Source organism: Aptenodytes patagonicus, chromosome W, assembly GCF_965638725.1.
Source record: "Aptenodytes patagonicus chromosome W, bAptPat1.pri.cur, whole genome shotgun sequence".
In the NCBI taxonomy this organism is placed as follows: Eukaryota; Metazoa; Chordata; class Aves; order Sphenisciformes; family Spheniscidae; genus Aptenodytes; species Aptenodytes patagonicus.
This window is the reverse complement of record NC_134981.1, coordinates 14,136,691-14,164,187: the sequence shown is the minus strand read 5'-3', so window position 1 is coordinate 14,164,187 and position 27,497 is coordinate 14,136,691. Positions and strand designations below refer to the sequence as shown.

At 42.4% G+C, this 27,497-nt stretch overlaps 1 protein-coding gene and 1 pseudogene across 2 annotated transcripts in view; one reads left to right on the top strand and one right to left on the bottom strand.

Moving 5' to 3' along the window:
* The window catches only part of LOC143172091 (selenoprotein P-like), a 60,830-nt pseudogene extending 37,395 nt beyond the window's left edge, over positions 1-23,435 (bottom strand). The window contains exons 1-2 of the transcript XR_012997292.1: positions 23,351-23,435; positions 22,189-22,241 (exon numbers count right to left, since the gene is read on the bottom strand). The product of XR_012997292.1 is annotated as a selenoprotein P-like (transcript). The remainder of the gene's footprint in view (positions 1-22,188; positions 22,242-23,350) is intronic.
* LOC143172090 (zinc finger protein 131-like) lies at positions 108-24,406 on the top strand. Its single transcript, XM_076361337.1, has 7 exons — positions 108-147; positions 3,736-3,874; positions 11,010-11,111; positions 12,323-12,467; positions 15,449-16,134; positions 20,527-20,657; positions 23,104-24,406. The coding sequence occupies exons 2-7, from the start codon at positions 3,751-3,753 to the stop codon at positions 23,755-23,757; spliced, it is 1,842 nt and encodes a 613-aa protein (XP_076217452.1). The 5' UTR covers positions 108-147; positions 3,736-3,750; the 3' UTR covers positions 23,758-24,406.
* Positions 24,407-27,497: the final 3,091 nt, after the last annotated feature.

The following is a 27,497-nucleotide window of genomic DNA, read 5'->3' as shown; positions in this document are numbered from 1 at the left end:
GAAAGGTGACTGCCGTCACTTCTGCTGCGTGGTGCAGGCCGGGAATGCGAGTCGCGATTGGTCGGCGCCTGCCCCGCTTTTCAACGTGCTGGGGAGCAGGAAGCGGTAACAGCGGAGCGAGTGCGGCAGGACGAAGAGCTCCTCGCGGTGAGTACCTAGCGGAACCACCTCCCCACCCCGCAGAGCGCCGCGCCGCGACCCAGCCGGGACTTGAACAGGGATCGATTTAATGCGCGCTTTGATGACGTAATAACGACTAACGAGACGGCGGTGCTGCTAAACGCATGGTTCGGGCTGGCACCGGTTGGGTTCCCTCCTCGGGGGTGCCCCCATGGGATACTCGCGCCTGCCGGCGGTCGCCCACACCGCTCTCAGAGCGCCCGTGCCCGGCGGGCACTCGGTGCTGGCTAGGCCTTCCGCCTTCTCCCGCTCCTGGGACTCGGCGAGCGCTCATTGGCTCCTCCGCCTGGGGCGGGCTCTGCCGCCGCCTTACGATTGGCGGGGGTCGCGCTGACTGCCATCAGCGCCCGCCAATGGGGCTGCGGCTGATCACGGGGTGTGCGGGCTGTGAAGCTCGGAGGCGGCGCGCGCGGCTGCGGGGGGTTCTGGCGGGCCTGGGCTCGTCTCCGAGAGCTCTGTGGAGCCTCGGGCCGGCAGGGACTGCAAGAGGCACCGACGGCAGGTCGTGGTGCCGCATCGTAGCCGCTATGGGCAGCGAGAGGGCTCTCCTGCCCTTTAGCAGTGCGGCACCCGGCGTGTGCCCTGCTCGGCTCGGTAGGGTGTGGGTGTTTGGGTTGCCTCTGCCTTCAGCAGGAGCGAGGCCTTGTCTGTGGCTGAGAGGGGGCTGAGGGGCTGGCTTGCATCCTTGCTCTGTTGTTATTTTTGAAGAAAAATATATAGCAAAGTGCACAAGAAGTTCTCACATCTGTGTTATTTTGAAGCAACCATTGCTGTTGCCCACCAAACACCCCTCATTCTCCTTTCCTGAGATGGCAGTGGTTTGGCCAGTGCTCAGTCTGCTGATCCGTGTTGTCTGAATTGCCATAACTCTGCTCTGCTTGTCTGCATTTGTGTATGATCCATATAGGCAAAGAAAGCAAATGTCTAGTGCCTAAAATAAGAGGAGTTCCTTTTGAAGTCCAGGAGTATGGAAATAATAAGATGGCTTCATTGAGGTAGATTTATAAGAACAGATCTGCAAATTGCATGCATATCATGTGAGATGCATCCATCCAGTGTCAGAAGTTGATAAGGTTAATTCAGTAGTCAACTGGGTCTTCCAAGAAAAGCCAGGTAACTAACTGAATTAGTCCAGTTTCCATCACTCATAGATGAGCCTGCACGTAAGCATCAACTTGGATCACTTCTGTCTGCCTTCCTTGGCTTCTTGGTTTTTCTCTGAGGACTTCTTGCTCCAAAGTAGTCATGCTCTCATTGAACATATGCCGTTCTGTTGGGCTTTCTTCTGCAATATCAGAGTTTAAAATGAGAATACTCAATGAATGCTGCAACTGTATTTGGATATGTGATAAATTCACTTTTTTTTTTTTACTAGTTTTGTGTTAATTCAGGACAACAATAAGTTGTTTTCTTATTCATGATTTTCAGTGTTCTGAGAAAGACTGAAACTTTTTAAAATTTCTTAGATTTTTGGGGGGGCTCGCTCTGTGATTTTAAGGTGGGTTTTTTTGGTTTGGTGGGGTTTTTTTTGTAAGATCTTCCTACAAACATGTAATTTGGAAGTAAATTTTGGATAGGTTGAAATCATGAGATTTGGGGGTCGAAATTTTGTTTGGTTTAACTTTTAGGAAATTATGCTTTTAACTGCAAGTCATCTATCCTTGTATGATGTGCCAAAAATGGGCAAGAAGAATTAAACAGTGCAGTAAATGGCTGACAGCTTCCCACATGAGACTTTGTGTGGAATACCAGATGACAGAAGAATGGCAGGAGCTGCTGGTCATCTGCCTTAGACCCATCATTATGGATGAGGTGAAGTGAAGGCAGCAGCAGCAGCATTCTCTCCCTTCAACCTCACCTTCCCCCTTGCCCTCACAAGATCCTGATATGTATTTCAGCATCTGCTTGGCAAAGCAGTGATAGCAGATAGAACTAGACTTCCATAAGCAGTTGCTTCTGCTCTTCTTTTTTCATGCTCTTGGCAAAATGACTTCTCCATGGGACAGTTTTTCTGAGATGCAAGAAAGTGTGTTTTGTGGTAAAAATAGGAATTCCACAATTTCTTTTACTTGATGTCTGTTATTCATAAGAAAACAACTTTGCTTTTATCATAACCAGGTAATTCTTCTCTCTACTTCTATTGAACCCCATATACCAGTATGTGTCTTTGTTGGAAGCGAGGTAGAATTTACACAGCTGCACAGGGGAGTTAGCAAGCATGGTGGCATCAGCTCAGATGTGATTAGTACATGTAAGGAACAGGTTTGTGCTCAGGACTTTCCAATTCCAATCGTACACAAAAAATCTGCACCAGAAGTTAGGGAGCACCTGCTATCTAGTTTCTTCTAGTACTCTGAAGATAATTGCTTCTTTGCCATGCTAGAATTTTCCATCTCTATATTCAGTGTTTGGTTTGATATTAGCTGTTCTCCTGACTTTCTTCCTCTTGCCCATACTAAGTATAACAATATAGTGAAGGGTATGTCTCAAATTCCTTTAAGACTCATTCAAACCTAATCACCGTCTCCTCTCAGAAACCATATGTTCTTCAAAGTGAGTGAGACTGTGAAAAGAAACAAAGTTTCTGTGTTACTGTGACTTTGAAATGTCTTTGCTTTTTCTGTGGCATTCTCGGTGTGAGAGCCATGTGAATGTGGCAGTTGACTTCAGATCTGTGCAGCAGCACTCATCTTCATTTTGCCTGCAGTTAACTTGTGAAATGCTTTCATTGAAGCACTTGGACACTCTCCAGAGATTCTTTTGCATAAGCAGCAGACTAACATCTGTGTCTCATCCACAGGCACAGAGTTCTGCTAAACCTCTTCAGGTTTGAGAACCTCTGCAACTCCCACCCCCAGTTATGTTTGCTGTATAAGTAAGGGAGGAAGAGCCATCAGATTACAAGCCTACATGCCTCTTTCAAAAGGTTGGCAAAGAATATTTCACCTTGCAGGGGGAGAAGTGTAAAAAGGCTGGGTGAATAAGAAGCTCTTTGCTCTTGGGTATGACAACACATTAAATCCCTGGCAACTCCTATGTACTCAGAAGCCAAAAAGTGCTGCTTTATTACATCCTTATTTAAAGGAAATAAACATCTTGTGTTCACTAGATACAAAATGTGACTTAAGTATGAAAATTTTCAGAACTGTTCTTCCACCAAGTGGCTTGGTAGGATTGCAAGAAGTAACTTTATATAGATTCTGACATTATGCTGCTGAGATGTTTGTAGAATAGTTAGCTGTGAAGATGTTACATCCCTGCAGTATTTGCTTTGAGGGAGGTGGGTCCCTGCTGAATCTGTAGAATAAAGAAATGCACTTACCCACTTTGACTGTTTTTTTCATGTGTATAAATAAGGCCATACTCCATTAACCCTAATGTTTCCTACCTGTCAGCTAAAATCAGGCAAACCTGTTACCAAGACAGTTTGGTGTTTCTATTGGTTTTGTAGTCCCTGAAAAGTGCTAGTTAATTCATGTTTGTATACTAACCTGACTGTGCATAGTATTTACTGAGCAGTGCAGTATTCTTACTGTCCTACCACATCTTTTGCAGACTAGTCCTTTTGCCATGGAAGCCAAAGAAATGATGGAATGTATCCAGGAATTCCCTGAACACTATAAAGTTATTTTGGATAGACTGAATGAACAACGTGAGCAGGACCAGTTTACAGATATCACTCTGATTGTCGATGGTATGTACAGGCCTGAGAACCAGTTGGTATACAGAGAATTCTGAAAGCTGTACTGGGAAGCTGTTGGGTTTGTCACAGGTCAGCTGTCAGACTTGGTTGCTAACAAATTCTTGGTTCTGTATTGGTGCGCGAGTTGCTTGTGGAGTTTCATTTAAAACCTTGGGGTGAACACAGTCTCCAGCAGTGATTAATAATTTTGCTTCTGCTTTTCCAAATAAAGGGCTAAATATTTTCAGATAGAAGCTGTCATGGTTTAATCTCAGTCGGCAACTGAGCACCACGCAGCCGCTCGCTCACTCCCCCTGCCCCCGGTGGGATGGGGGAGAGAATTGGAAGAGCACAAGTGAGAAAAACTCGTGGGTTGAGATAAAAAACAGTTTAATAATTGAAATAAAATGATAATAATAATAATATGATAATAATAATAATACACAAAGCAAGTGATGCACAGTACAATTGCTCACCACCCGCCGACCGATGCCCAGCCAGTCGCCGAGCAGCGGCCCCCCCGGCCAGCTTTCCCCAGTTTATGTACTGAGCATGACGTCACATGGTATGGAATGTCCCTTTGGCCAGTTTGGCTGTGCCCCCTCCCAGCTTCTTATGCACCTCCAGCCTTCTCAGTCAGTAGAGCATGGAAAACTAAAAAGTCCTTGGCTAGTGTAAGCATTACCTAGCAACAACTAAAACATCAGTGCCTTATCAACTTTGTTCTCATCCTAAATCCAAAACACTGTACCAGCTACTAGAAAGGAAATTAACTCTATCCCTGCCAAAACCAGGACAATATCCACCCCTTATTCTATACCATCTGCGTCATGCTCAAGTCTCACATTTTACAGTACATTTTCATTAATCACCACCCCCTTTTTTTTTTATATATATATATTTATATATATATATATATATATACACACACACAGAGATATCATTCCCTTATGTTGCCAGTCCAGATCCACCTGAGCCACTTCAATCTTAGCAGCCTGATCCACCTGCTGGTTGTTTTGATGTTCTTCAGTGGCCTGACTCTTGGGTACGTGAGCATCTACGTGACGGACTTTTACAACCAGGTTCTCCACCCGGGCAGCAATATCTTGCCACAATGCGGCAGCCCAGATGGGTTGGCCTCTGCGCTGCCAGTTGTTCTGCTTCCATTGCTGCAACCACCCCCACAGGGCATTTGCCACCATCCATGAGTCAGTCTAGAGATAGAGCACTGGCCACTTTTCTCGGTCAGCAATGTCTAAAGCCAGCTGGATGGCCTTTACTTCTGCAAATTGGCTCGATTCACCTTCTCCTTCAGCAGTTTCTGCCACTTGTCGCATGGGACTCCATACAGCAGCTTTCCACCTCCGATGCTTTCCCACAAGATGACAGGACCCATCAGTGAACAGGGCATATTGCTTTTCATTTTCTGGTAGTTCATTATACATTGGGGCCGCCTCAGCACGCGTCACCTCCTCCTCTGGCGGTATTCCAAAATCTTTGTCCTCTGGCCAATCCATGATCACTTCCAGGATTCCTGGGCGACTGGGGTTTCCTATTCGAGCCCGTTGTGTGATTAGTGCGACCCACTTACTCCATGTAGCATCAGTTGCATGATGTGTACAGGGGACCCTCCCTCTGAACATCCAGCCCAGCACCGGCAGTCGGGGTGCCAGGAGGAGCTGTGCTTCAGTACCAATGACTTCCGAAGCAGCTCGAACCCCTTCATATGCTGCCAATATCTCTTTTTCAGCTGGAGTATAGTGGGCCTCGGATCCTCTGTATCCCCGACTCCAAAACCCTAGGGGTCAACCTCAAGTCTCCCCTGGTGCTTTCTGCCAGAGGCTCCAGGTAGGGCCATTCTCCCCGGCTGCAGTGTAGAGCACATTTTTTACATCTTGCCCTGTCTGGACTGGCCCCAGGGCTACTGCATGAACTATCTCCTCTTTAATTTGTTCAAAAGCTTGTCGTTGCTCAGGGCCCCATTTGAAATCATTCTTCTTTCGGGTCACTTGATAGGGAGGATTTACAATCAGACTGTAATTTGGAATATGCATTCTCCAGAAACCCACAACGCCTAAGAAAGCTTGTGTTTCCTTTTTGCTAGTTGGTGGAGACATGGCTGTTATTTTGTTGATCACATCCATTGGGATCTGACGACGTCCATCTTGCCATTTTATTCCTAAAAACTGGATCTCCTGTGCAGGTCCCTTGACCTTACTTTGTTTTATGGCAAAACCGGCCTTCAGAAGGGTTTGGACTATTTCCTTCCCTTTTTCAAAAACTTCTCCTGCTGTGTTGCCCCACACAATGATATCATCAATGTATTGCAGGTGTTCTGGAGCTCCACCCTGTTCCAGTGCAGTCTGGGTCAGTCCATGGCAAATGGTGGGGCTGTGTTTCCACCCCTGGGGCAGTCGGTTCCAGGTGTACTGGACGCCCCTCCAAGTGAAAGCAAACTGTGGCCTGCACTCTGCTGCCAAAGGGATTGAGAAAAATGCATTAGCAATATCAATTGTGGCATAGCATTCGGCTGCTTTTGACTCCAGTTCATACTGAAGTTCTATAGCATGTCCGGCATGGCAGCACTCAGCGGTGGCGTGACTTCGTTCAGGCCACAATAGTCTACTGTCAGTCTCCACTCTCCATTAGACTTCCGCACTGGCCATATGGGACTCTTAAAGGGTGAGCGAGTCTTGGTGATCACTCCTTGGCTCTCCAGTCGATGAATCAGCTCATGAATGGGAATCAAGGAGTCTCGGTTGGTGCGATATTGCCGCCGGTACACCATGGTGGTAGCGATTGGCACCTGTTGTTCTTCGACCTTCAGCAACCCCACAACAGAGGGGTCCTCCGAGAGACCAGGCAAGGTGGACAGCTGTTTAATTTCCTCCGTCTCCAAGGCAGCTATACCAAAAGCCCACCGGTACCCTTTTGGGTCCTTGAAATACCCTCTCCTGAGGTAGTCTAATGCCAAGGATGCACGGAGCCTCTGGGCCAGTCACAATGGGGTGCTTCTGCCACCCATTCCCAGTTAGACTCACTTCGGCTTCCAATACAGTTAGCTGTTGGGATCCCCCCGTCACCCCAGAAATACAGATGGGTTCTGCCCCTTTGTAGCTTGATGGCATTAGGGTACACTGAGCACCGGTGTCCACTAGAGCCTTATACTCCTGTGGGTCTGATGGGCCAGGCCACCGAATCCACACAGTCCAGTAAACCCGGTTGTCCCTTTCCTCCCCCTGGCTGGAGGCAGGGCCCCTCTAATCCTCATCACAGTACTCATTTCTCACTTCTTGTACGTACGAGTCAGAAGTTTCTTCATTAACATCAGGAGTAAGATCAGCCCTTCTACTCTGTCTGGGGAACTGCCCGCTGGAAACTGGAGCAGCAATGTTCCTGGAAGAACCTCTTTCTGTGATTGTTTTCCCTTGCAATTCACGTACCCGTGCCCCTAGGGCTGCAGTAGGTTTCCCATCCCACTTCCTCATGTCCTCTCTGTGGTCACGCAGATAAAACCATAGGGTGCCCCGTGGTGTGTACCCTTTATATTCTCTCTCTTGAGCAAAAGAACGCTGACTCCTAATAGCCGAGATACTGGTCCGTACAGGTAGGGAGTAGGACCTATCCTCTCTGAGTTGCTGGATCTCCCGGGACAGTTTTTCGGACAGTTTCTCCACAGCCGAGACGAGGGAGGAAGAAAGACTTTCCTCATATTGCCGGAGTTGACCAGCCAATTCATCCACTGTTTGTTCCTCTCCATCTTTCCAGGTTATCACTGCCAATGAATTGGCGTATGACGATAGTGAACTCCTTATAAACTTCCGCCACATGGGTCGTGTGCACTTGACTTCGTCTGGATCTTTGGATAGTTGTTCATTGTTCAGGTCATCATAAATCACCTCCAGCACAGCTAATTCTCTCAGAAACTGGATACCCTTCTCCATGGTGGCCCACTTGCCTGGGCGACATATGACATCTTCCTTAAAGGGATACCTTTCCTTCACGCTTGCCAAGAGTCGCCTCCAAAGGCTGAGGACTCGTGTCCCTTTTCCAATTGCTTTGTCAATGCCCCCTTCCCTAGAAAGGGATCCCAGCTGCTTGGCTTCCCTACCCTCTAATTCTAGGCTACTGGCCCCATTATCCCAGCATCGGAGCAGGCAGGTGACAATATGCTCACCTGGACGGTGGCTGAAATCTTTTCGTATATCTCGCAGCTCACTCCGGGATAGAGATCGGGTGGTCACTGCCTCGTTTATGAGTTCTTCCTCTTCCTCCTCCCCGATCAGCGGCCGGCTCTCCTCCTCCCGTTCTCGTGATGGCCCTTCTCCAGGGTATTCGTACAGTTCTTCCTCCACTTCCCTTTTAGAAGAAGCTTCTTCCTCCCTTACTAAACGAGCTGACTTCCGCTTCCAAGATTTCTTCTTGTGTACAGGGGCAACTGATACCAGCACAGGCTGGTTCTTTGGTTCAGCCACAGGGAGTGTCGCCGCGGTCGGAGTGGCCGCAGGGCCTGTCGTTTTACTGTCAGAGCCAGAGACCTTCTCTTCCCTTTGAGGGTACTGAATGGTGTTGAACAGGGCTCGGTAGGCATGGGCCAGGCCCCAGCACGTTGCAGTGATCTGCATCTCTCTGGAGTTGCCAGGGTGACAGCATACTTTGTCCAAATATTCTACTAACTTTTCAGGATTCCGCACTTGCTCAGGGGAGACGTTCCAAAACACTGGGGGTGCCCATTGGCCTAGGTACTTGCCCATCTTGTCCCACACACCCTGCCACTCATAACTATTCAGCCTTGGGGCAGATCTCTGGATGATATTCTTAAATTGCTTACCAACTTTAGACAAAACTGAAACAATATTCCCAAGAAGTACCAATAGAAGTATCTTAACTACCCAAGGATGTTCAAAATACTGAAAAGTTACTGTAATGAAGGAGGAAACATCATAGAAGAAGGTAGTGACACTGCCATTCTGTATTTCCTCTGTAATAAAACTCTCAGAGAAGTCACTGTAATTGCTAGTTGTCTCCACGAAATGGTATCCGTGGTACAGTAACGGCTTCATTGCGAAACCTACATACCACGCTAACATCAAGGTCAATGTTCTAAAAACAAACCTCACAAGCGAGACATCACTATTCACTGCAGACCACAGCAAACTGCAAAAACCAACACCAATCTTTAACATGTACAGCAGGAAAAAGAGCACGATGCAGATTATACAAATCAATATCGAGAACAGAGAAACCAACATTGTGACCCACAACTATTAACAGATATAAGTTCCTTAATACACTCCGGTTAATCTGTTATTATCTCAAACCCTTCGAGCCCCACATTGGGCGCCAAAAGGGACTGTCGTGGTTTAACCTCAGTCAGCAACTGAGCACCACCCAGCCGCTCGCTCACTCCCCCTGCCCCCGGTGGGATGGGGGAGAGAATTGGAAGAGCACAAGTGAGAAAAAACTCGTGGGTTGAGATAAAAAACAGTTTAATAATTGAAATAAAATGATAATAATATAATAATAATAATACACAAAGCAAGTGATGCACAGTACAATTGCTCACCACCCGCCGACCGATGCCCAGCCAGTCGCCGAGCAGCAGCCCCCCCGGCCAGCTTTCCCCAGTTTATGTACTGAGCATGACGTCACATGGTATGGAATGTCCCTTTGGCCAGTTTGGCTGTGCCCCCTCCCAGCTTCTTGTGCACCTCCAGCCTTCTCAGTCAGTAGAGCATGGAAAACTAAAAAGTCCTTGGCTAGTGTAAGCATTACCTAGCAACAACTAAAACATCGGTGCCTTATCAACTTTGTTCTCATTCTAAATCCAAAACACTGTACCAGCTACTAGAAAGGAAATTAACTCTATCCCTGCCAAAACCAGGACAGAAGCCCATTTTGAAACTGCTGTACTTCATTTAACGTGTTGTCTAAGAATTTCCAAAACATTGTAAAAATATCTTTCCCTAACTTGAGCTGTTTGCGTGCAGAGAACTTAATATGAATATTGGTTGATTGGTGTTTGGTTTTGTTTTTTTTTTTAAAAAAAAAAAACAACAACCAGCTTGAAGTAAGGTTGCTTCTTGCCTCTCTGGTATCTGCCTACTATTTTAATATATAGTTAAAATAGGGTAGAACAACTCACTTTTCTTTTTCTCTGTGTTCTAAAGACATAAGTATTAGTTTAAAAGGAAGATGGAGAAATAAGTGCTTATTATCTCATTAGAAAAGGCGGGTGTCTGATAGATCACCTAAGATTGCTTCTTATCCCAAACATGTCTTAGAATGGATGAGCATTTCAAGGAAGATAGGCAGTGTCCACTAGGACAGACCTAGCTAAAGGAGTACCACCTGATCCTTAAAAGGATAGCAGTGGTATCCTTGAAGGTATCCTCACTTGAAGGAAAAGGGCCCTGGATTAGAAAAAAGTAAGCAAATGAAGAAAAAATTACTCTTCTAGAATCACTGTAGTTTCACTGACAGTGCTTGCACAAAACTTATCCTGAACGTTTGTTCCTGCTCTAGTGTTACCCAATCCATGTGTTGAGGTCAAAACTGTTTTCTTGTGCAGCTGTGTAGTTCTAATCCATGTTGCTTCTCTTACCTCTGTCCCACGGAGCCTTATGAATGTTCATGCCTGCACCAGGGAGAAGGCAACACAGTGATGGGGAATACACAGTCTGGAAAACAGGAACAGAGCAGAACTACTTCTGTTCTGCAGGGGTCTTTATGCTGGCAGAAGTGATGATAAAATACATCCGTATGTAAGAGCAGCAAAAACCAAGGAGAGCCTGGATAAAACCTGAGAGCTGAGCCCAAAACATACAGGAAAAAGTTTGCACAGGAATTTCCCATAACTTAAATATCTGAAAAGAGAAACACTCTGGAGTGAGTCTTCCAGCTGATTGAGTTTTGCAGAGCTTCAACAAGGTCAGTGATGTCAGCAAGGGTCTGCATGAGATAGGACAGGCTAGCTGCAGTGGTATCCCATGTTACAAGGAGACATACTAAGTGACTATATGCTGCTGGAATAGATTTGTAGACTGGGTGGTTCTGCAGCCATTCTCTTCTCTGCATCTGCACTTATTCTGCACTATGAGTAAGGAAGGTGTTTATCCTAAACCAAAATTTCTGTCTCTCTTTGTAGGTCACCATTTCAAAGCTCATAAGGCTGTTCTTGCTGCCTGTAGCCAGTTCTTCTACAAATTCTTCCAAGATTTCACTCAGGAGCCCTTGGTGGAGATTGAAGGTAGTCTGATTCATGCAAATAAAAACCTTCAGAGTTGTGTGCCCAAGCTCAAAATGAATGTAGTATCCTTGGTATGGGCTTAAATGCATGCTTGATCATATCGATTAGCTTTCTAGATCTCAGCTCTTGAGGTGTTTTGAGGTAGTGTTGTGGTTTAACCCTGGCCAGCAACTAAGCACCACACAGCCAGGCTCACTCATTCCCCCCCAGTGGGATGGGGGGGAGAATCGGAAGAGTAAAAGTGAGAAATAAACTTGTGGGTTGAGATAAAAACAGTTTAATAATTAAAAAGAAATAATAATTTTTTAAAAAATGGTAAGGAAAAGAGGAAAAAAATAACAGAGAGGAAAATAAAACCCAAGACAAGTGATGCAAATGAAAACAATTGCTTGCCACCAACTGACCAATGCCCAGCCAGTCCCCGAGCAGTGGCCTCTCTGCCTGCCTCCCCCCCAGTTTTATTGCTGAGCGTGACATCATATGGTATGGAATATCCCTTTGGTCAGTTTGGGGTCAACTGTCCCAACTGTGTCCCCTCCTAACTTTTTGTGCACCTCCAACCTACTCGCTGGCAGGGCAGTGTGAGGAGTAGAAGAGGCCTTGACTCTGTGTAAGCACTGCTCAGCAGTAACTAAAACATCAGTGTGTTATCAACACTATTTTCAGCACAAATCCAAAACAGCCCCATACAAGCTACTATGAAGAAACTTAACTATCCCAGCCAAAACTAGTATAGGTAGCTATTGCCACTGGAAAAAAAACTTCCCCTGAAGTAAAATTTAAAAGAAAAAGATGCCTTGGCTGGGGTGCAAGAACAGGATAGATGTGGAGCAATACTTGCCTGGTAGGCAAGGAGCAATTTCCTGGAGTAATACTTCAGCTTCTGGTAACTTGCTGCTCAGAGGTCTCTTGAGAAAGATCATCTCTTTATGTTTAAATTTATACTTTTTATTATTCTATACAAACAGTTTTTTGTCCATCTTATTCTTCCTTTTATCTTTGTCATGGCATGACTCTGTAGTTGTTCCAGATTCATGTGTTTCCATAGTAGACTTTTTAGTCCAACATGAGCCTTTCAAGGGTGGCATCTTCATGAAACTGGCTGTCAAAGTACTGTGAGCAAAATGGTGAGCAGGCAAGTATACAAGATTCAGCAGATAGATGAGACTGAGGAATTACTAAAAGAGGCTGTTTTTCTTGCTTGTAAACAGGTGTAAGTAACATGGCATTTCGTCACCTAATTGAGTTCACCTATACAGCAAAACTAATGGTCCAAGGTGAGGAAGAAGCAAATGATGTTTGGAAAGCAGCTGAGTATCTACAGATGTTAGAAGCGATCAAAGCACTTGAAATCAGGTAAACACATAAGCCTCTTTTTCTTCCCAACACTGAAATGTAGAGTCTTAAGAATCCTTTTACGAGAGCTGGCTGCCAGTATTTTGCAGTGCTGTTCTTTATCCTGGAACCTCCTAAACTTGTGTGGGACCATATACTCTTCTACTATAAGATATGGGTCAGAATTATAAAGGCTAAAAAATGAATGCCACATTCTTTGGGCTGGAACTTGATGACAAGTGACATGGCTGGTAAATGTTGCAGACATTGTAGGGCTGTGACTTTGTGGTAACTAATACCAGATCTCTGTGCTATCTGACTGCCCACACCTGATTGAGAGCTGGGTGTACAGTGATGTGTCTCAGGTAATTAGACCACATTAACAAGCTTGTGCTGGTGTTTTGATTTCATGCAGCTTTCTGCTTTCAAGAGAATAGGCAGTGTTTTTAAAACTTCTTGGTGCAAAATTAATCTCTCAAACTTCTTGAACGAATGTAACTGTTATAATCAGTTTTATATGGGATCAGTACTGGGAACAGCAAATGTTGCTGTGGCACCTTTTATCCAGTACCAGGAACCGTACTCCATTACCAAACTCCAACCTGAGAAAAGCGGGTGCCATTCCCATCATGCTGTTTTTCTTTCCCTTCCTTCCCTTTCACAAAATGCTGTCATGTTCTCATTCCTTCTGTATGCTACACTGTTCTGTCATGAAGCAGAGGGAGGGGCAATAAATGCCTCCCAGCATTACGGTTATCCTTGCTTTCTCTTCTAGACCTGTTGAAAGGTCTTTGTGTTCAGGCTAAGGAAAGACTGTTGCTTCCTCTTTATCTCCCCATAGACATACTAGCTAAGGAGAGTGGCATTGACCCCGAGTTCCTCTAGTAGCCAGCTAACTTTTTTTTTTTTTTTAAAACAAACAAAACCTCCATGACATGGTACACTGGAAACTTGGTTTTCAACTTATTCTGTGGATTGGTAGCAGAGCTGAATAAGTATGTAATTTATTTTTTATTTTTTAATAGGGAAGATGGGATTGTGTGTTTCTAGTCCTATCCTCCAACCCCACCAACACCCTTTTTTTTTTGACATTATTAAGATTAAGCATGGTATCACCAAAATAACTTTTTTTTTTTCATTCAGGAAGAAAGTAGACCTTTGCTGTCTGCTTGAGAAATTTAAAAGACACTTGAAACTGAAAAAGTATGTTCTAATTGGTATCACTTTGAGTCTGTGTACACCAGTAGAGCTGTTGAACCAGGATTCAAATCAGTCCGTCAAGCTAAACTGTCCAGCCTGCAATTATTTCCCACTATTGTATAATGTTATGCAGTTTGTTGGTTATGCATCGCTAGTAAATGCTGTAATTCTTATGTTACAAGGAAACAAATGTTTTGCTTAACAAACACATGTGCAAGCCAGTCTGTTCTTAGAGTTATTTCCATTGTTCATAGATTTTGAAAAGTTTTTTTGATTTTTGGTGGGGGTTTTTTTGGTTAGAAAAACAAACTTGAGTACCACTGTCAGTCTCGGTTTTCTCCTCCACAGTAGGAGGGGGAAGAATTGCAATACAGTGCCTCCATCTGAGCTTTGACTGAAAGGGGTAAGCTTCAGAAAGTTCAGCTAAAGTAGAGATTATTATAGAACTAACCATTTGTGTAATGCATCAGAGTTGCACATCTCATAATCTAGACTAGAAAGAAAACAACCGTTATTCCTTGAAGTACAGTTGTGTTATATGTGTGTATCCCCATTCAAAGTTTCACACCTGAGCCACACAATGTGCTCAAGGACGGTAGTCTCCTCTTTGCTGAGCAGATTATTATTTTGGTATGTGATCCTGGAGCTCCTTGCAGTAATGTGCAAAGTAACTGTCACCTTCTAGACATCAGAAATCCAGGCTAGATGAAACTATAAGTTTAGCTGCTCTGTCTTTCTGTATCTGAATATAGTAAGGTGCAGTTTAATAAGCTGTATCCTGCATTAGGTCATTAGCCACACATCTCTGCCATATGACATACAGATACTGGAGAAAAACCTTCTCTCTTCTATTACTAGAAAACCTGAAAGTGATAGGGAGTAGGTTACATAAAAGGATTCATCAGGCTGCAAAGAAAGGTAAAAGCACAAATTACTCTTGTCAGTCTGATTTGAGGGGAAGATAGCCACTCATTTTCAAAACTGATAATCAGTAGTAAAACCTCCAGCATCTAAGTGCTGTGGATAATCATGAGGGTGTGACTTGAAAGCATTGGCCCACTCAGCTCTGTCTGTGAGATGGGATGCTATCCCTGACATCTTGGAGGAAGGGGGTTGTGTGTTTATAGTGCAGGGAGAAGAGGAACAGAGCTGGGGGTTGTGTTTAAGCCCAGAAAATTAAACTAGAATACTCTTTCCACATTCCAGTGGCTTTTTTTTTTTTTACCTCAGCTGTTAGCTGTATGCTTTCCTGAAGTACAAGATGTTATAATAATCATTGTGTGATGTCACAGCTGTAGTGTTTTCTAACCAGCTGTAAGTGCTGCAGGCAATTGCATGCACTCCAGAGCTTAAAAGGTAAATAGCTTAGGAAGGACTTGAATCTTATTTCTGAGTAGGCAGGACAAAGAACTCCTTCTTTCAGGGAAGTTTTCTTTCCAAGTACAGAATTTCACAAGTTTCTTAGATAAACCTATGTCATTAGGCTAACTGGCCTTTCTCCTTGATAGGTGGTGTGTATCGTTCAAGCGGAGCTATTTAAAACACTTCAGTAACCTTATGTCAAAGGTTCCACAGCTTTAACCATGCTATTCTACAGCTTTAACCATGCTATTCTACAGCTCTAAGGAGTATAGATTAAGGACAAATTAGCTTCTGAAATGCATGCAGGTTATGTGGTCGTTCATCATTCAGCTTCTTTGAGAAACAGCTAGTAAGTGTTTAATGCAGAAGCTCAGTATCAGGCAGGAATTGTTATGTAAGTGCTTATGGATCTTAACTATGTTTATGCAAATGCTTTGCAGGAACAAAGAAAATTCATCACCCTTAAAATCAAATCAAACGCAAGGTAAACATAAACTGAAAAAGAGGAAGATAGCTGAAACCTCTAACGTTATCACAGAAACACTGCCATCTGCAGAATCGGAGCCTGTTGAAATTGAGGTTGAGATTGCTGAGGGGACAATTGAAGTGGAAGATGACAGCATTGAAACACTTGAAGTAGCTTCTGCAGAGCAATCCATAAAGTACATACAGACAACGGGTACATCAGATGAATCTGCTTTGGCTCTTTTGGCAGATATCACCAGTAAGTATCGTCAGGGAGAGACAAAATGCCAGATCCAAGAAGAAGGTGATAGTGCAACTGATCACTCGTGCAAACAGGTAGAAGGTATTGAAATTGTGGAACTTCAGCTGTCACACGTGAAGAATTTATTCCACTGTGAGAAATGTAACCGTTCATTTAAATTGTTTTACCATTTTAAGGAACACATGAAAACACACTCTACTGAGAGTTACAAGTGTGATATATGCGATAAAAGGTACCTACGAGAGAGTGCTTTGAAACAGCACCTCACCTGTTACCACCTTGATGAAGGTGGTGCCAGCAAGAAGCAAAGACCTGGCAAAAAAATACATATATGCCAGTACTGTGATAAGCAGTTTGACCATTTTGGACATTTTAAAGAGCACCTCCGGAAGCACACAGGTAAGAGCACTGCTATGGTCCTGCACTTGTGGCTTTGGCTCTAGCATTTTGGGTTTTTGCATGTTTTGGGGAAATAGAGAATATGCTGAAGAGAACACTTGAGTCCTGAGTGCTAGAAATACTTGGCTTCTAGTTACAACTAAAATGCTGGTTTTGTTTTCTTTTATTTTTTTGTTTTCCATTGATATAAACATTGAGGGATTGAGGTGGCTAAAAATAGGCACCTAAAAACAGAAAGCGCTAATGAAGCTTCTCTCTCAAGTCTATTAAATCTTAAAGTTTTTTTCAAAATCATTTCTTAAAGCATGTTTTCTTCTTCAAAAGCACCAAGCTGAGGAGCTACTCTTTATTTTCACAATTCTACTAGTAAATGTTTCTGTTGAAATACGATCTGAACTGTGAGCTTCTCGGTGGAATACACAGTTTAGAAGGTTTCTTTGCTCAGAAGTTCTGTTAGTTAAACACCTATTAATGCATTAGGGATAAAGTACCCCCCCTAACAACTTTCTCTTGTACCATCTTGTTTGAAAGTTTCATCCTTGCTCTTGACATCTCATCTATGATTTCATTTTCTTTGTTAATTAACACAGCAAAACATTTCTAGTGACTATAGTAGACTTTTGTTATTGTAAAATCTGCCTCTCTGAAATCTGGATAGCATCTTTTGAGTACAAAATGACTTGTGCTCCTTCTTCTATATAATATGGGAGGTTAAGATGCTATTTCTTCATCTCACTGAAAAGTCTGTACTATCCGAATAGGTACTGAGCATTATATAGATAGCTCTCTGAATGTAAAATATATGTTGTCCTGATCTTTCAGATGTTTTTGTTTAATGTGTCAGTCATGAGTCATCAGTAAGAATTTAATGGAGGGTAGCAGTCCTATTTCTTTCGCGGCTTGTTGTTGTTGCTAAAGCCTTTTAATTGGAACTTTTTTGCATCTGTGTATGGGACTGCCGAGTATTGATATATGACACTGTATCCAGTCTACTCCCAATAGCCCCTTAAAAGTTGCATTTATAAAAAGTCTTTGGCAAATCCTTATCCCCTATGAAGTAGGGAGTGTTTCTCCATTATGACCAAGACAAATACGAGCTACTTAACAAAAGTCTTTTCAGAGAAAAGTCTGTGGCAGACTAACAGAGTAACCCAAATATCACAGTATGTTAGTTGCTGTTGTGACAAAGGATTTTGGGGATGAAGCAACTTAGCATATCACAGGAGATGCAGAGTACTTTCTAAATATTTATTGATACAAGTATAACACATGGAATCTAATTACTTCCAGTTCAGCATTTTGAAAGCCTTAAGCTTAAAATTAAACCAGATACTACCATTTAACTGTGGTCTCCTAAGGTCAGTGGGAAAAACTCACATTGAGCCAAAGGCTTTCTAAGTTCTTAATTCTGTATAGCACTGGTTGAATATGAAAATGAAATTAAAAGGCCAGGGAGAAAATGTCCTACAAAGTATTTGATCCTGTTGCTGCTTAATCACATCAGCAATAACATGAAAGTAGCAATTGGAGCAGAAATAGACACCTTATCAGGGTTGGTAATTCTTTTTGATGTAGGAATTTGACATTACCAATGGCTATTATCTTTGTCTCAATAAAAGAAAGGAAGGAGAAACTCCATATTTCTTTCTCGTGCGTGCATACAGTGCCTTAAGCAGCTTCTGAGTCTCTGGAAAAAAACCTCAAAATTGTCTTGTATGTCATGTAACTGAACGTAATAACGAAGTCATCTCCAGAACTTATAAAGAGGGAGGTTTTTTGGCCTGATCTAATGATTCTCTTTTTTTCCCTTTATGAGAATGAATGAGATTTCACTTGCCAATCATAAGTAACTCATAGGACAGAAATTCTGCAAGGCTGCACTTAAATAATGTATATCTGTTGAGTTCAATAGCTCTAATTTGTCTTACACAAGAAAAACAATTTCCTCATACAGGAAATCAATCTTAGAATGAAGCTACTGCTCTCAATATGCTGGTCTAATCCTGGTATTTTGCAAAGCTTATATCCCTTAGCAGGAAGAGACACTGAACTGCTTTGATTCCCTCTGATTTTACTGGGAATTTTGACTGCTGAATATTTCTCAGAGTTAGGCCTTCTTGATTTTTTTCTTTTTTTTTTTTTCCTTTTATGGAGTGTGTGTGTGTGTGCACTCACATGAGCGAAGGTGGAAGTGAAGGAGTTGTGATGTGCTCTAAGCAGCCAAATTAATCAGTCCTTGTATGAAAACCCTGTAACTGAAGTAATTTGTATGCAGATTATACAAACTTCTTAGGAAAAATTAATCAAGGTCTTTGCCATTCTTCATAAATCTAAAATATGTTTTACAGGAAGTGTACTTTGAACTGCAAATAACATCTTCCATAGGAGTGAATAAATGGACTCTATTTACATACCTTGAATAAATGATCCCAAGAAGTTCATTTGATAAATGCCTGCCTTTGGTGTGTTTGTGGGAGAAAAAAGAAAAAAACCAAACAAAAAACCCCAACTAGGCTTACTATTTCTAAACCCAATCTAAATAATGATATGGCAGCTTTATGGTTATGGTTGAATTCCCTGGCATTTCTTACATATTAGGCAAATAAAAGTCAGTGTTGTTATGAATGTCTTTGGGTTAAAAAAATATTTATTTTGGGCAATCTCCTTCCTGTGGCTGTAGGATTATAAAGGACCAGCACAATATTGGTCAGAATTTCTGTCCTGTGAGTTACTTACAATTGGTAAGTGAAATCTCACCTGTTCTCATAAATGGAAAAAAGATAATTGTTAGATCAGGCCAGAACCCCTCCTCTTTATAAAATCTCACTTAGATGAGACTAAACTCGTAGTTGGATGACACCTGGCGGAAGAGAAGCAAGTTGTCACCTTTAGCAGAGGAGTTTAGCCCCCAGCTCACCAGTGCGTTTCTCAAGCTAGAGGCAGGCTGACACGCTCTCTGTGTTTTCCATCGCTGCTGAGACCAGTGCAGCTGAGGTCACAGTATTGATTTGCACTGTGCAAGAAGTCACACAATGTCTTTTGGCCTTTGGATATCGCCACTGTTGTCTTTGAATTGTCACTTTCAGATACTTTTGGCAGAATACATTGAAGATTATTGAAGAATTTGAGTAAGAATAGAATAAATTTGTCCTTGACTGGGCAGTGCCTTGCTCCAAGTAACTCTTTAAATGTGACCAGATCGCAGGGCAGGTGAAGGTCTGTGGTGTGAGTTTTGTTCTGTAGTATCCTCTTGGCTCACCAATGTATTTGGTTGCTCGCGCAAAGTCCGTGATTTTTTTAATCTACAAGACTGATGGCAGTTCAGCATCCTCTGTATTACCTGTACAACAGTCTCCAAAAACATGGCCTTTTATAACCATTAAGGGGAATATACCCACCATTTAACGTTTTTCTGTGGCCTTTAGGTATATAAGCGAGAATTATAGGCTACTTGTGGATTTCTTTTGAAAAGCTAGTTAGGCACTTCTGAATATCTTTATTTCTGGAAATACAGGTTTACTGGCTTTCCATCTCAGTAATCAATAACTACTGCATTCCTGAAAATGTAGGCTTTTAAACTTAATCTAGCTAGAATAGATTCTTGTGTTACTCACTGAAATGTCTCAGCCTCTTTTGGAGTTAATTTAGTAGTCTGTTTCAGTAATGTTGGTGTCAGTACCTCCACAGATTAATTATCAGACTTTCAGAAGAAACACACTGTTCCTAATATTTTTGTAATTTCCTTGAATTTCATTGCATTTTGTGCATGATGAAAGTAGTAGAGACACCAGTTGTTCTTTGTTACTATTTGATGATGGTAATAACAATATACTACTCTGGATGAAAGTTTTGGTTTTAATACTGATGCATTGTTACTTCATGGTCATTCTGTGCCAACTTCTTTTTCTGGAGCTCAGTTTCAGCTCTCAAGCATAAGCTGTTATTGTTCTTGAAAATAAAACTTTGTATTATTTAAATACTTCCTTCTTTAATGTGTCACTTTGTATATACTAATGTTGAGTCTTTAACTGTTAATATTATCAGGTGAAAAGAGAGAAATAGCTGCTATTTCTTTAAGATATTTTGTCAGAATAATAATCTAACTCCCATAAAAACCTAAATGTACCTTAAATGGCACTGGTAATTGTTACATTGTTGTTTGTGGGGTTTTTTTATAAATGAGTTATGACTCCATGTTAGGTTTTTGCCCTTTTATTTACATAAATAAAGTTTACATAGAATGTCTTTCTCTTCTTCTGTAGAATAATCCAGTTGACCATGTCTTTACAGCATATTTATCAACCTACACAAAAGGGAGAGGGGAAGAAGGGAGAGCTGACCAAAAACTGGCTGGTTTTATACGCTTACAAATCCCTGTGTCTGTCTTAACAGGTGAAAAACCATTTGAATGTCCAAACTGCCATGAACGTTTTGCTAGGAATAGCACACTCAAATGTCACCTGACGGCCTGTCAGTCTGGAGCTGGAGCTAAAAAGGGAAGAAAGAAGCTGTACGAATGTCAGGTGGGTAATGGAAGTAGCAAAGTCTGAGGCTAGATACCTCCTTCCTGTGCTGAGGGAGTGTGGGAGTACTGAGCAGGAAAGGCAACGAGAGTGGGCTTATGTCTCCAAGAACTTCTTTTAGTAAAATAAATTATAAAGATTGCATTCAACCACAACATGAGGGTAAATTCTTATATCTAAGTAGTTCCATTTAAAATATGGAATTACTGATATGGAGCTTCATAATACTTTGTTAATCAGAGAGATTCTTGTGGGTAGGTAAGTGTTCATCTGCATCTTACTGATCTTTCTGCTTCCTTTTCAAGGTTCTTGATGCACTGACCTAGGCCTTTCCTGCTTGTGAGCATGCTTCACTAAAGTCCAAAATACAAAGTACTATTTTATTTCCTATTTTATTATTCTTCTGTTTGATACCAATATATTGACTTTGCCTGGAAAGTCATTCCAACTTATGATGACAGTCTGTAATGTCTTTTAAGCAAATATAAATGCTGTAGATGGATAGCTAGGGTACTTAGTCACTATACGTAGCTGACACTTGAAAAGCTGTTCAGAAGAATGTTACTTAGCTTTTAAAAGTTGATTTTGAAAAGCTAGAAAATGAGAGCTGAGGTTGGTTGTAGCATTTTTATTTGCCATTTTGCTGCTCCACTGCTGTGACAGTCTCAAATAAGAACACGCTTCCCCCCCCCCTCCCCCCCTTAAGGCTCTCACCTTATTCAGTTCACAGAATGGCTGTGGTTTGAGGTTAAATTGGGTTGTGTAGTAAAGAAAACTGCTGGATATCAGCTTTATTTGTCCCAAAAAGAGAGTGATCTTATTCACAGAAAACAGTGAATACTGCAGGAGATGAATGAATTCTGTGTGTTCCTAATCAAATCATTTAATCAGAAGTTTCACCAATGCTGTCGCATCGTTTAGTTGTCTGAAGTTAATTCTTGGGAGCATACCTTTGTCTTAAAGATAAATTTGTTTTGAACATGAGAACTACTGTATAACACAAAGTTGTACCTAGTAGCTTCATTGAAGATACTGTTTTGTCTTTGTGACCCTTTGGTTTCATTGCTTCACCTCATAGCTTTCTCTGTTACAGATATTGTGAATGTGGGTTAGTGTTATTTCAGCCTGCAGCAACTACAGCAATTCTTGGATAAATTTTTCTTGAATTTTTTTCTCTTTAGAACTAAATTTGAATAGTGTTCAACAAATAAAATCCTGGCTCACTGAACAAAATTGCACTTGCTTGATGAGCACTTTTGGTGCTCTTCATTGTATGCCTTGAGCACTGAATTAGGCTCCATGTGGCAAGAACAGTAATTATGTGCTTGGGCATTGCTGATAGTCATTACCTTTATGTATGACTAAGTAATATTGAGTGCTTATCTATAAGGTTAGTATTTTAAGAAGCGTGTGTGCAACTTCTTTCTAAAGCATGAGCCTGGGGGGGGACAAAAAGCACGTCACTAGCATCACAAACATGGGTTTAAGACTTCAACAGCAAAATGGGGATATTCAGCTCCATTATACAGACCTGTTCCTTGAGTTAATCCCTGTCGGATACTCCATCATCCTTCTGTGCTGTTGCTGAAAATTGAGGAGATGGAACATTCTGTTTCAAAAATATTTGCCAACAGCGAAGGGGTGCCAACAGTGAAATGCATGTTCTTTGCTTCTTTCTGCAGCCAAGACCCCTGAGCCTGACTCTACCCCACTCTTCTCTCTCTTCTACCCTGGCACCTCATTCATTTCTGCAGCATCTTTGTGTGTTGTTTTCAGGCTACTTACCTCAGTAGGCTGAAGGGAAGGAAACGTGCTCATGTGCTTTGTGAAAATAGTATGTCTGCAGTCAAAGCAGTACTTTTAGCTGGAAGAGACTTAAAAATCTCTTAAAACTCCATCCCTTTATCTGCTGAAATCACTCAAGTATTTTTTTGAAATGGCAAAATGGGAGAGTTTAGTCTAGCCAGGTAAATTTTACAATGCCATGAACAAATGAAAGCTGATAAGGAAAAGTTGGCTAGTAGTACTGCATCTAGAACTTCAGTAAAAGGACAGTTTGTATTACACTTTCATCATACGATATTATTACATAAATAGCTTTCCACCCAAAATTCTAGCACCAGACACTTATTGGGGTGTGAATCTGTATGTGAATTTCACATAAGGTGAAAATTTTCTTATTTTAAAATGCTGTACTGACTCATAAATTTTGTAGGTATCCTGTGTATGCACAACTCAAAATGGCACACTGTTTCTTAAAAATAAACAAATACCAGGTCTTCTGTTCATCTGACGCTGACTTCTCAGCTTTTACCTCTAACGTACAGTTTGGTTTTTTTAATCCAAGTAGCAAGAAGCTACATTATGTGAAGCTATGATCTGAAATAGGCACTATACTTTGTCATATTTCTGTTGGCACTGTTTAATATTGTATCTTTTGTTTCAGGTTTGTAACAGCGTGTTTAACAGCTGGGATCAATTTAAAGATCACTTGGTAATACACACCGGTGACAAACCCAACCACTGTACCTTATGTGATTTGTGGTTTATGCAAGGCAGTGAGCTGAGAAGGCATCTCAAAGACATGCACAATATTTCAGAACGAATAGTGACAGAAGAGGTTCTTCCAGTGGAAGCTGAACCAGTAACATCAATGACTATAATAGAACAAGTGGAGCAAGTCCATGTCCTACCAGTAATTCAGGTACAAGTGGATCCTGCACAGGTAACTGTGGAACAGATGCACCAGGATCTCATACAGGACAGTCAAGTGAAAGGCACACAGATGGAGGAACTGCAAGAACAGGTGCAAATTAGTTACTTGGAAGTTGAACACATTCAGACTGAACAAGGTGCTGAAGTTCATGTGGAGCAGTTACATGTTGAGCATGTAAATCAAATACAGATGGAAGAAGTACAGGCAGAACTTATAGATGGAACAGACCTGGAACAAGTAGAATATGAAATTGTTGATCAAGGAGAAGCAGAAGAAAAGGAAACTAGTCAAGTAGATGATGTAGATAAGGAAGATCATGAACAAGCTGAAGACTTAAAAACTCAACAGTTAGTGGACACACAGAATGAAAAGGTGGATGACTAGGACAAATAACCACACTGTGCAGGTTTTAGGAATGAAATACCCAATTACTTTTGTTAGCTTTTACATTGGTTTTTGAACCGTCAGTGGTCATCTTTCCAATATGCTGTCCTTAGGAAGCTGGACAAGTGGACCAAAGTTAGCTTTCTTCATGTACAACTAAACTTCTCTCGTGAAAAATAATGTTCCCATTCATGTAATACCATGGAACAGAAACTACCACAGAGATGAACAGCTTTTTGAGGATTTTAATAATGAATAGCTTGTATCACTGTTATGCCATCCCTGGGTTATATGTAAGAGTAGCTTTACCTCTTTTCCTCTTGCCATAGAAGCAAACTCTTGTTATAGATTTGCAGGGTGTCTGTGGCAGAAGAATCAGTAAAATCTGGTGGGTTCTAACGTAAGTGGCAATTGGGTACCTGTGAATTTTCTGGACAGACTGTTTTGCTGTTTCCTAACAGCAGTCCCTAACTTTCAGGCTGGGGAAAAAACATTGTTGCTGGAGGTCTCGGAGCACAAAAATCCTGTGCCTTTTCAACACTGACTGATTAAATTTCCACAAAGCTCCTAGAGCGTTCAAGAACCTAGTTCAGTAAAAGGCAATGTAGGTAATGTTATAGCGCTTTATATTTTTGCTTAAAATTGTCAGCTACTGTTTTTTTTTTTTTTATTAAATTTGGGGGGGGGTGAGGGAAGAAACAGATTCCACGTGGAGGCAGCAGGATGCTCTAAAAGGGATGCTTTAAATTAGGAAAAGCTCAGTAGAATCTGTGGTAAACATGAGCTGGAAGAAAGCTACCAGCAGACTCTTCTTTTATAAATCATCATTTTTGAAAATGAATATTTTTAAACATAAATATAGAGAAGACTTGTCTATATGGTATCAGGTTCCTGTTTTTTTGAAATGAAATTCTGACACTTGATACAAAGATGTTGTACTAAAAGTAAAAGCCATAGGTATGAGTGCTAAAATGTGGATTGAAAAGTAGGAGTGTAAATATTTTAATCAATATTAGACAATAAAACAATACCAGCCATGAAATGTTGCATTATTTGCTTCATCCAATAAATTAGGAACAACTGAGTGACTGGCAATTACAGTACCAGATCTCAGTGGCAAGAATCAATCTCATTTTAATAAGATTAATAGCTCATTACTGTAAAGTTAAGTTTGTTTAGAAAATACTTGTCTAGCTCTATGCTTAAGGATGCTAAGGACTTCTAATTCTCAATTATTGCCTTGAGATTAGAGGTGCCTCCATACTTCTGAAAAAAACTTTCTTTTCAAAGCCTTAACTGAAGGGAGGAATTTTTGCAAGGATGTTCCCTAATGCTCTTGGTAATCCTGTAGATCTTAGTTGAAATCAGGCTTTTCTATTCAGCCTTCTCCAAATGCAGAATTTTTTCCCTGAGACTTGTGCTTTTATTTAGTCTCATTCAAAATTATTCGTGTTTCATTGTAGCGTAGCCTTTGAGAAACTGTTGCAAAACAAACATGGATCTCAATTAAAATTTCAAACAATTTGATTAACGTAACTTGCATTCTTTTTTTTATGATGTTTTGTGTTTTCTGAGATGCAAGTAATATGCGATGAGATTCTGTGCAGAGGGAAGAATGTGGCCCAATGTAAATGATGAAAGTAAAAGTTGGCTATTGTATTTATACCTGGCTTCTGATAAGAAGCCCATCTTTTGATAACACGCAGGGGACAGGCCTGCTTGCTTAGCTGCATAACTTAATTTTTTAGGTATTTGTGCATATAGACACAAGGTCTGTATTTGTGGAATTAAAGGAACAGTCTGGCTGTGTGTCTAACCACTGAAACTAACTTTTAGGTAATTTAAGGTCCAATGTAAATTGAGAAGGTATGTAGTATTGGTAACAGGGATGTGGTTTGGTAAGCACAGCTGGGCTATTTTTTGTTCTGTTTGATCTCCTCTTTTCAACAACAGCTTGCAAGTTTGGTAGGAGAGAAACAATGCTCTGTTGTTATGCCCAGTGCTGCCTCCATCCAGACTCCTGCTGAGCCTGGGTGGGAGTGCAGTGGGGACATGAGCAACCCCCTTCTCACCCTGAGGGACAGGGTGAAGCTCTCCTCAAGTAATAACTCCACTGGAAAGCCTTTCCCTTTGCAACACCCTCTTCCTAGAATTTCCTGCCCAAATTGCTTCCACTGGTGGAGTCCCCCATACCTCCTTACTGCAACAGCTGATACTGAGGGAGGGATGACTGACTTGGAGAGTTAGAAGTTCTGGTTGCTCTCTGTAATAGCCACCTAGCCATCCTCTTTCTGCCCCAAGTGTCTGTATAGACATACTTTATATTACCTATGCACCATTGGAGGAGTTCTTCCTTCTAAATAAGTATATACTGCTGGTCCCCAGAGTGCCCTGTGTTATGCAGGTACTGGTCTGTAGCTTGCAATGGGGTGGCACATGGCTGCACCTGTTGCCTGGGGCCTGCGGTGGGCCATGTCATGTGGGGTGAACGCTTGAATTTATGCCAAATGAAACTAATCAGCTAAAGCAGTAGAGTCTAGGCAGTGAGAAATGGAAGAGTGGGAATGAACAAAAGCCTGTGATATATCCTGTCTGGATACAAAATAAAAAGCAAGCATTAAATTAAGACTGTTAGGGGTAGACTTGTCAATTTATATATAATAGGCATGAGAGGCCACAAGCTATTTCTGAAAGAAGGGCAGGGAGGGGAAAGGGAGAGATCAATAGTTTGAGAGCTGCTGAATTCTAGTGCTCTTCCAGCACAGCTGGGTCTTATAGTCTTTGCTAAGGTGTGATGGGTTGACCCTGGCTGGATGCCAGGTGCCTACCAAGTTGCTCTATCACTTCCCCTCCTCAGCTGGGCAGGGGAGAGAAAATATGATGAAAGGCTCATGGGTTGAGATAAGGACAGGGAGATCACTCAGCAATTACTGTCACAGGCAAAACAGACCCGACTCGGGAAAATTAATTTAATTTATTACCAATCAAACCAGAGTAGGGTAATGAGAAATAAGAACAAATCTTAAAACACCTTCCCCCCACCCCTCCCTTCTTCCCGGGCTTAACTTTACTCCCGATTTTCTTTACCTCCTTCCCCCGAGCAGCGCAGGGGGACAGGGAATGGGGGTTACGGTCAGTTCATCACGCGTTGTCTCTGCCACTCCTTCCTCCTCAAGGGAAGGACGCCTCACGCTTCCCCTGCTCCAGCGTGGGATCCCTCCCACGGGAGACAGTTCTTCACGAACTGCTCCAACGTGGGTCCCTTCGACGGGGTGCAGTCCTTCAGGAACAGACTGCTCCAGCGTGGGTCCCCCACGGGGTCACAGCCTCCGGGCACATCCACCTGCTCCGACATGGGGTCCTCCACGGGCTGCAGGTAGATATCTGCTCCACCGTGGACCTCCATGGGCTGCAGGGGGACAGCCTGCCTCACCATGGTCTTCACCACGGGCTGCAGGGGAATCTCTGCTCTGGCGCCTGGAGCACCTCCTCCCCCTCCTTCTCCCCCTCCTTCTTCACTAACCTTGGTGTCGGCAGAGTTGTTTCTCTCACATATTCTCACTCCTCTCTTCCGGCTGCTGTTGCGCAGCAGTTTCCCCCCCTTCTTAAATATGTTATCACAGAGGCGCTACCACCGTCGCTGATTGGCTCAGCCTTGGCCAGCGGCGGGTCCGTCTTGGAGCCGGCTGGCATTGGCTGTATCGGACATGGGGGAAGCTTCTAGCAGCTTCTCACAGAAG

Excerpts from the sequence above, each read along its gene's own strand:
- LOC143172090 (XM_076361337.1), top strand. The coding sequence starts at position 3,751 with ATGGAAGCCAAAGAAATGATGGAATGTATCCAGGAATTCCCTGAACAC. Across the intron at positions 3,875-11,009 it reads TATCACTCTGATTGTCGATG|GTCACCATTTCAAAGCTCAT; the intron begins GTATGTACAGGC and ends CTCTCTTTGTAG. Across the intron at positions 16,135-20,526 it reads GCACCTCCGGAAGCACACAG|GTGAAAAACCATTTGAATGT; the intron begins GTAAGAGCACTG and ends CTGTCTTAACAG.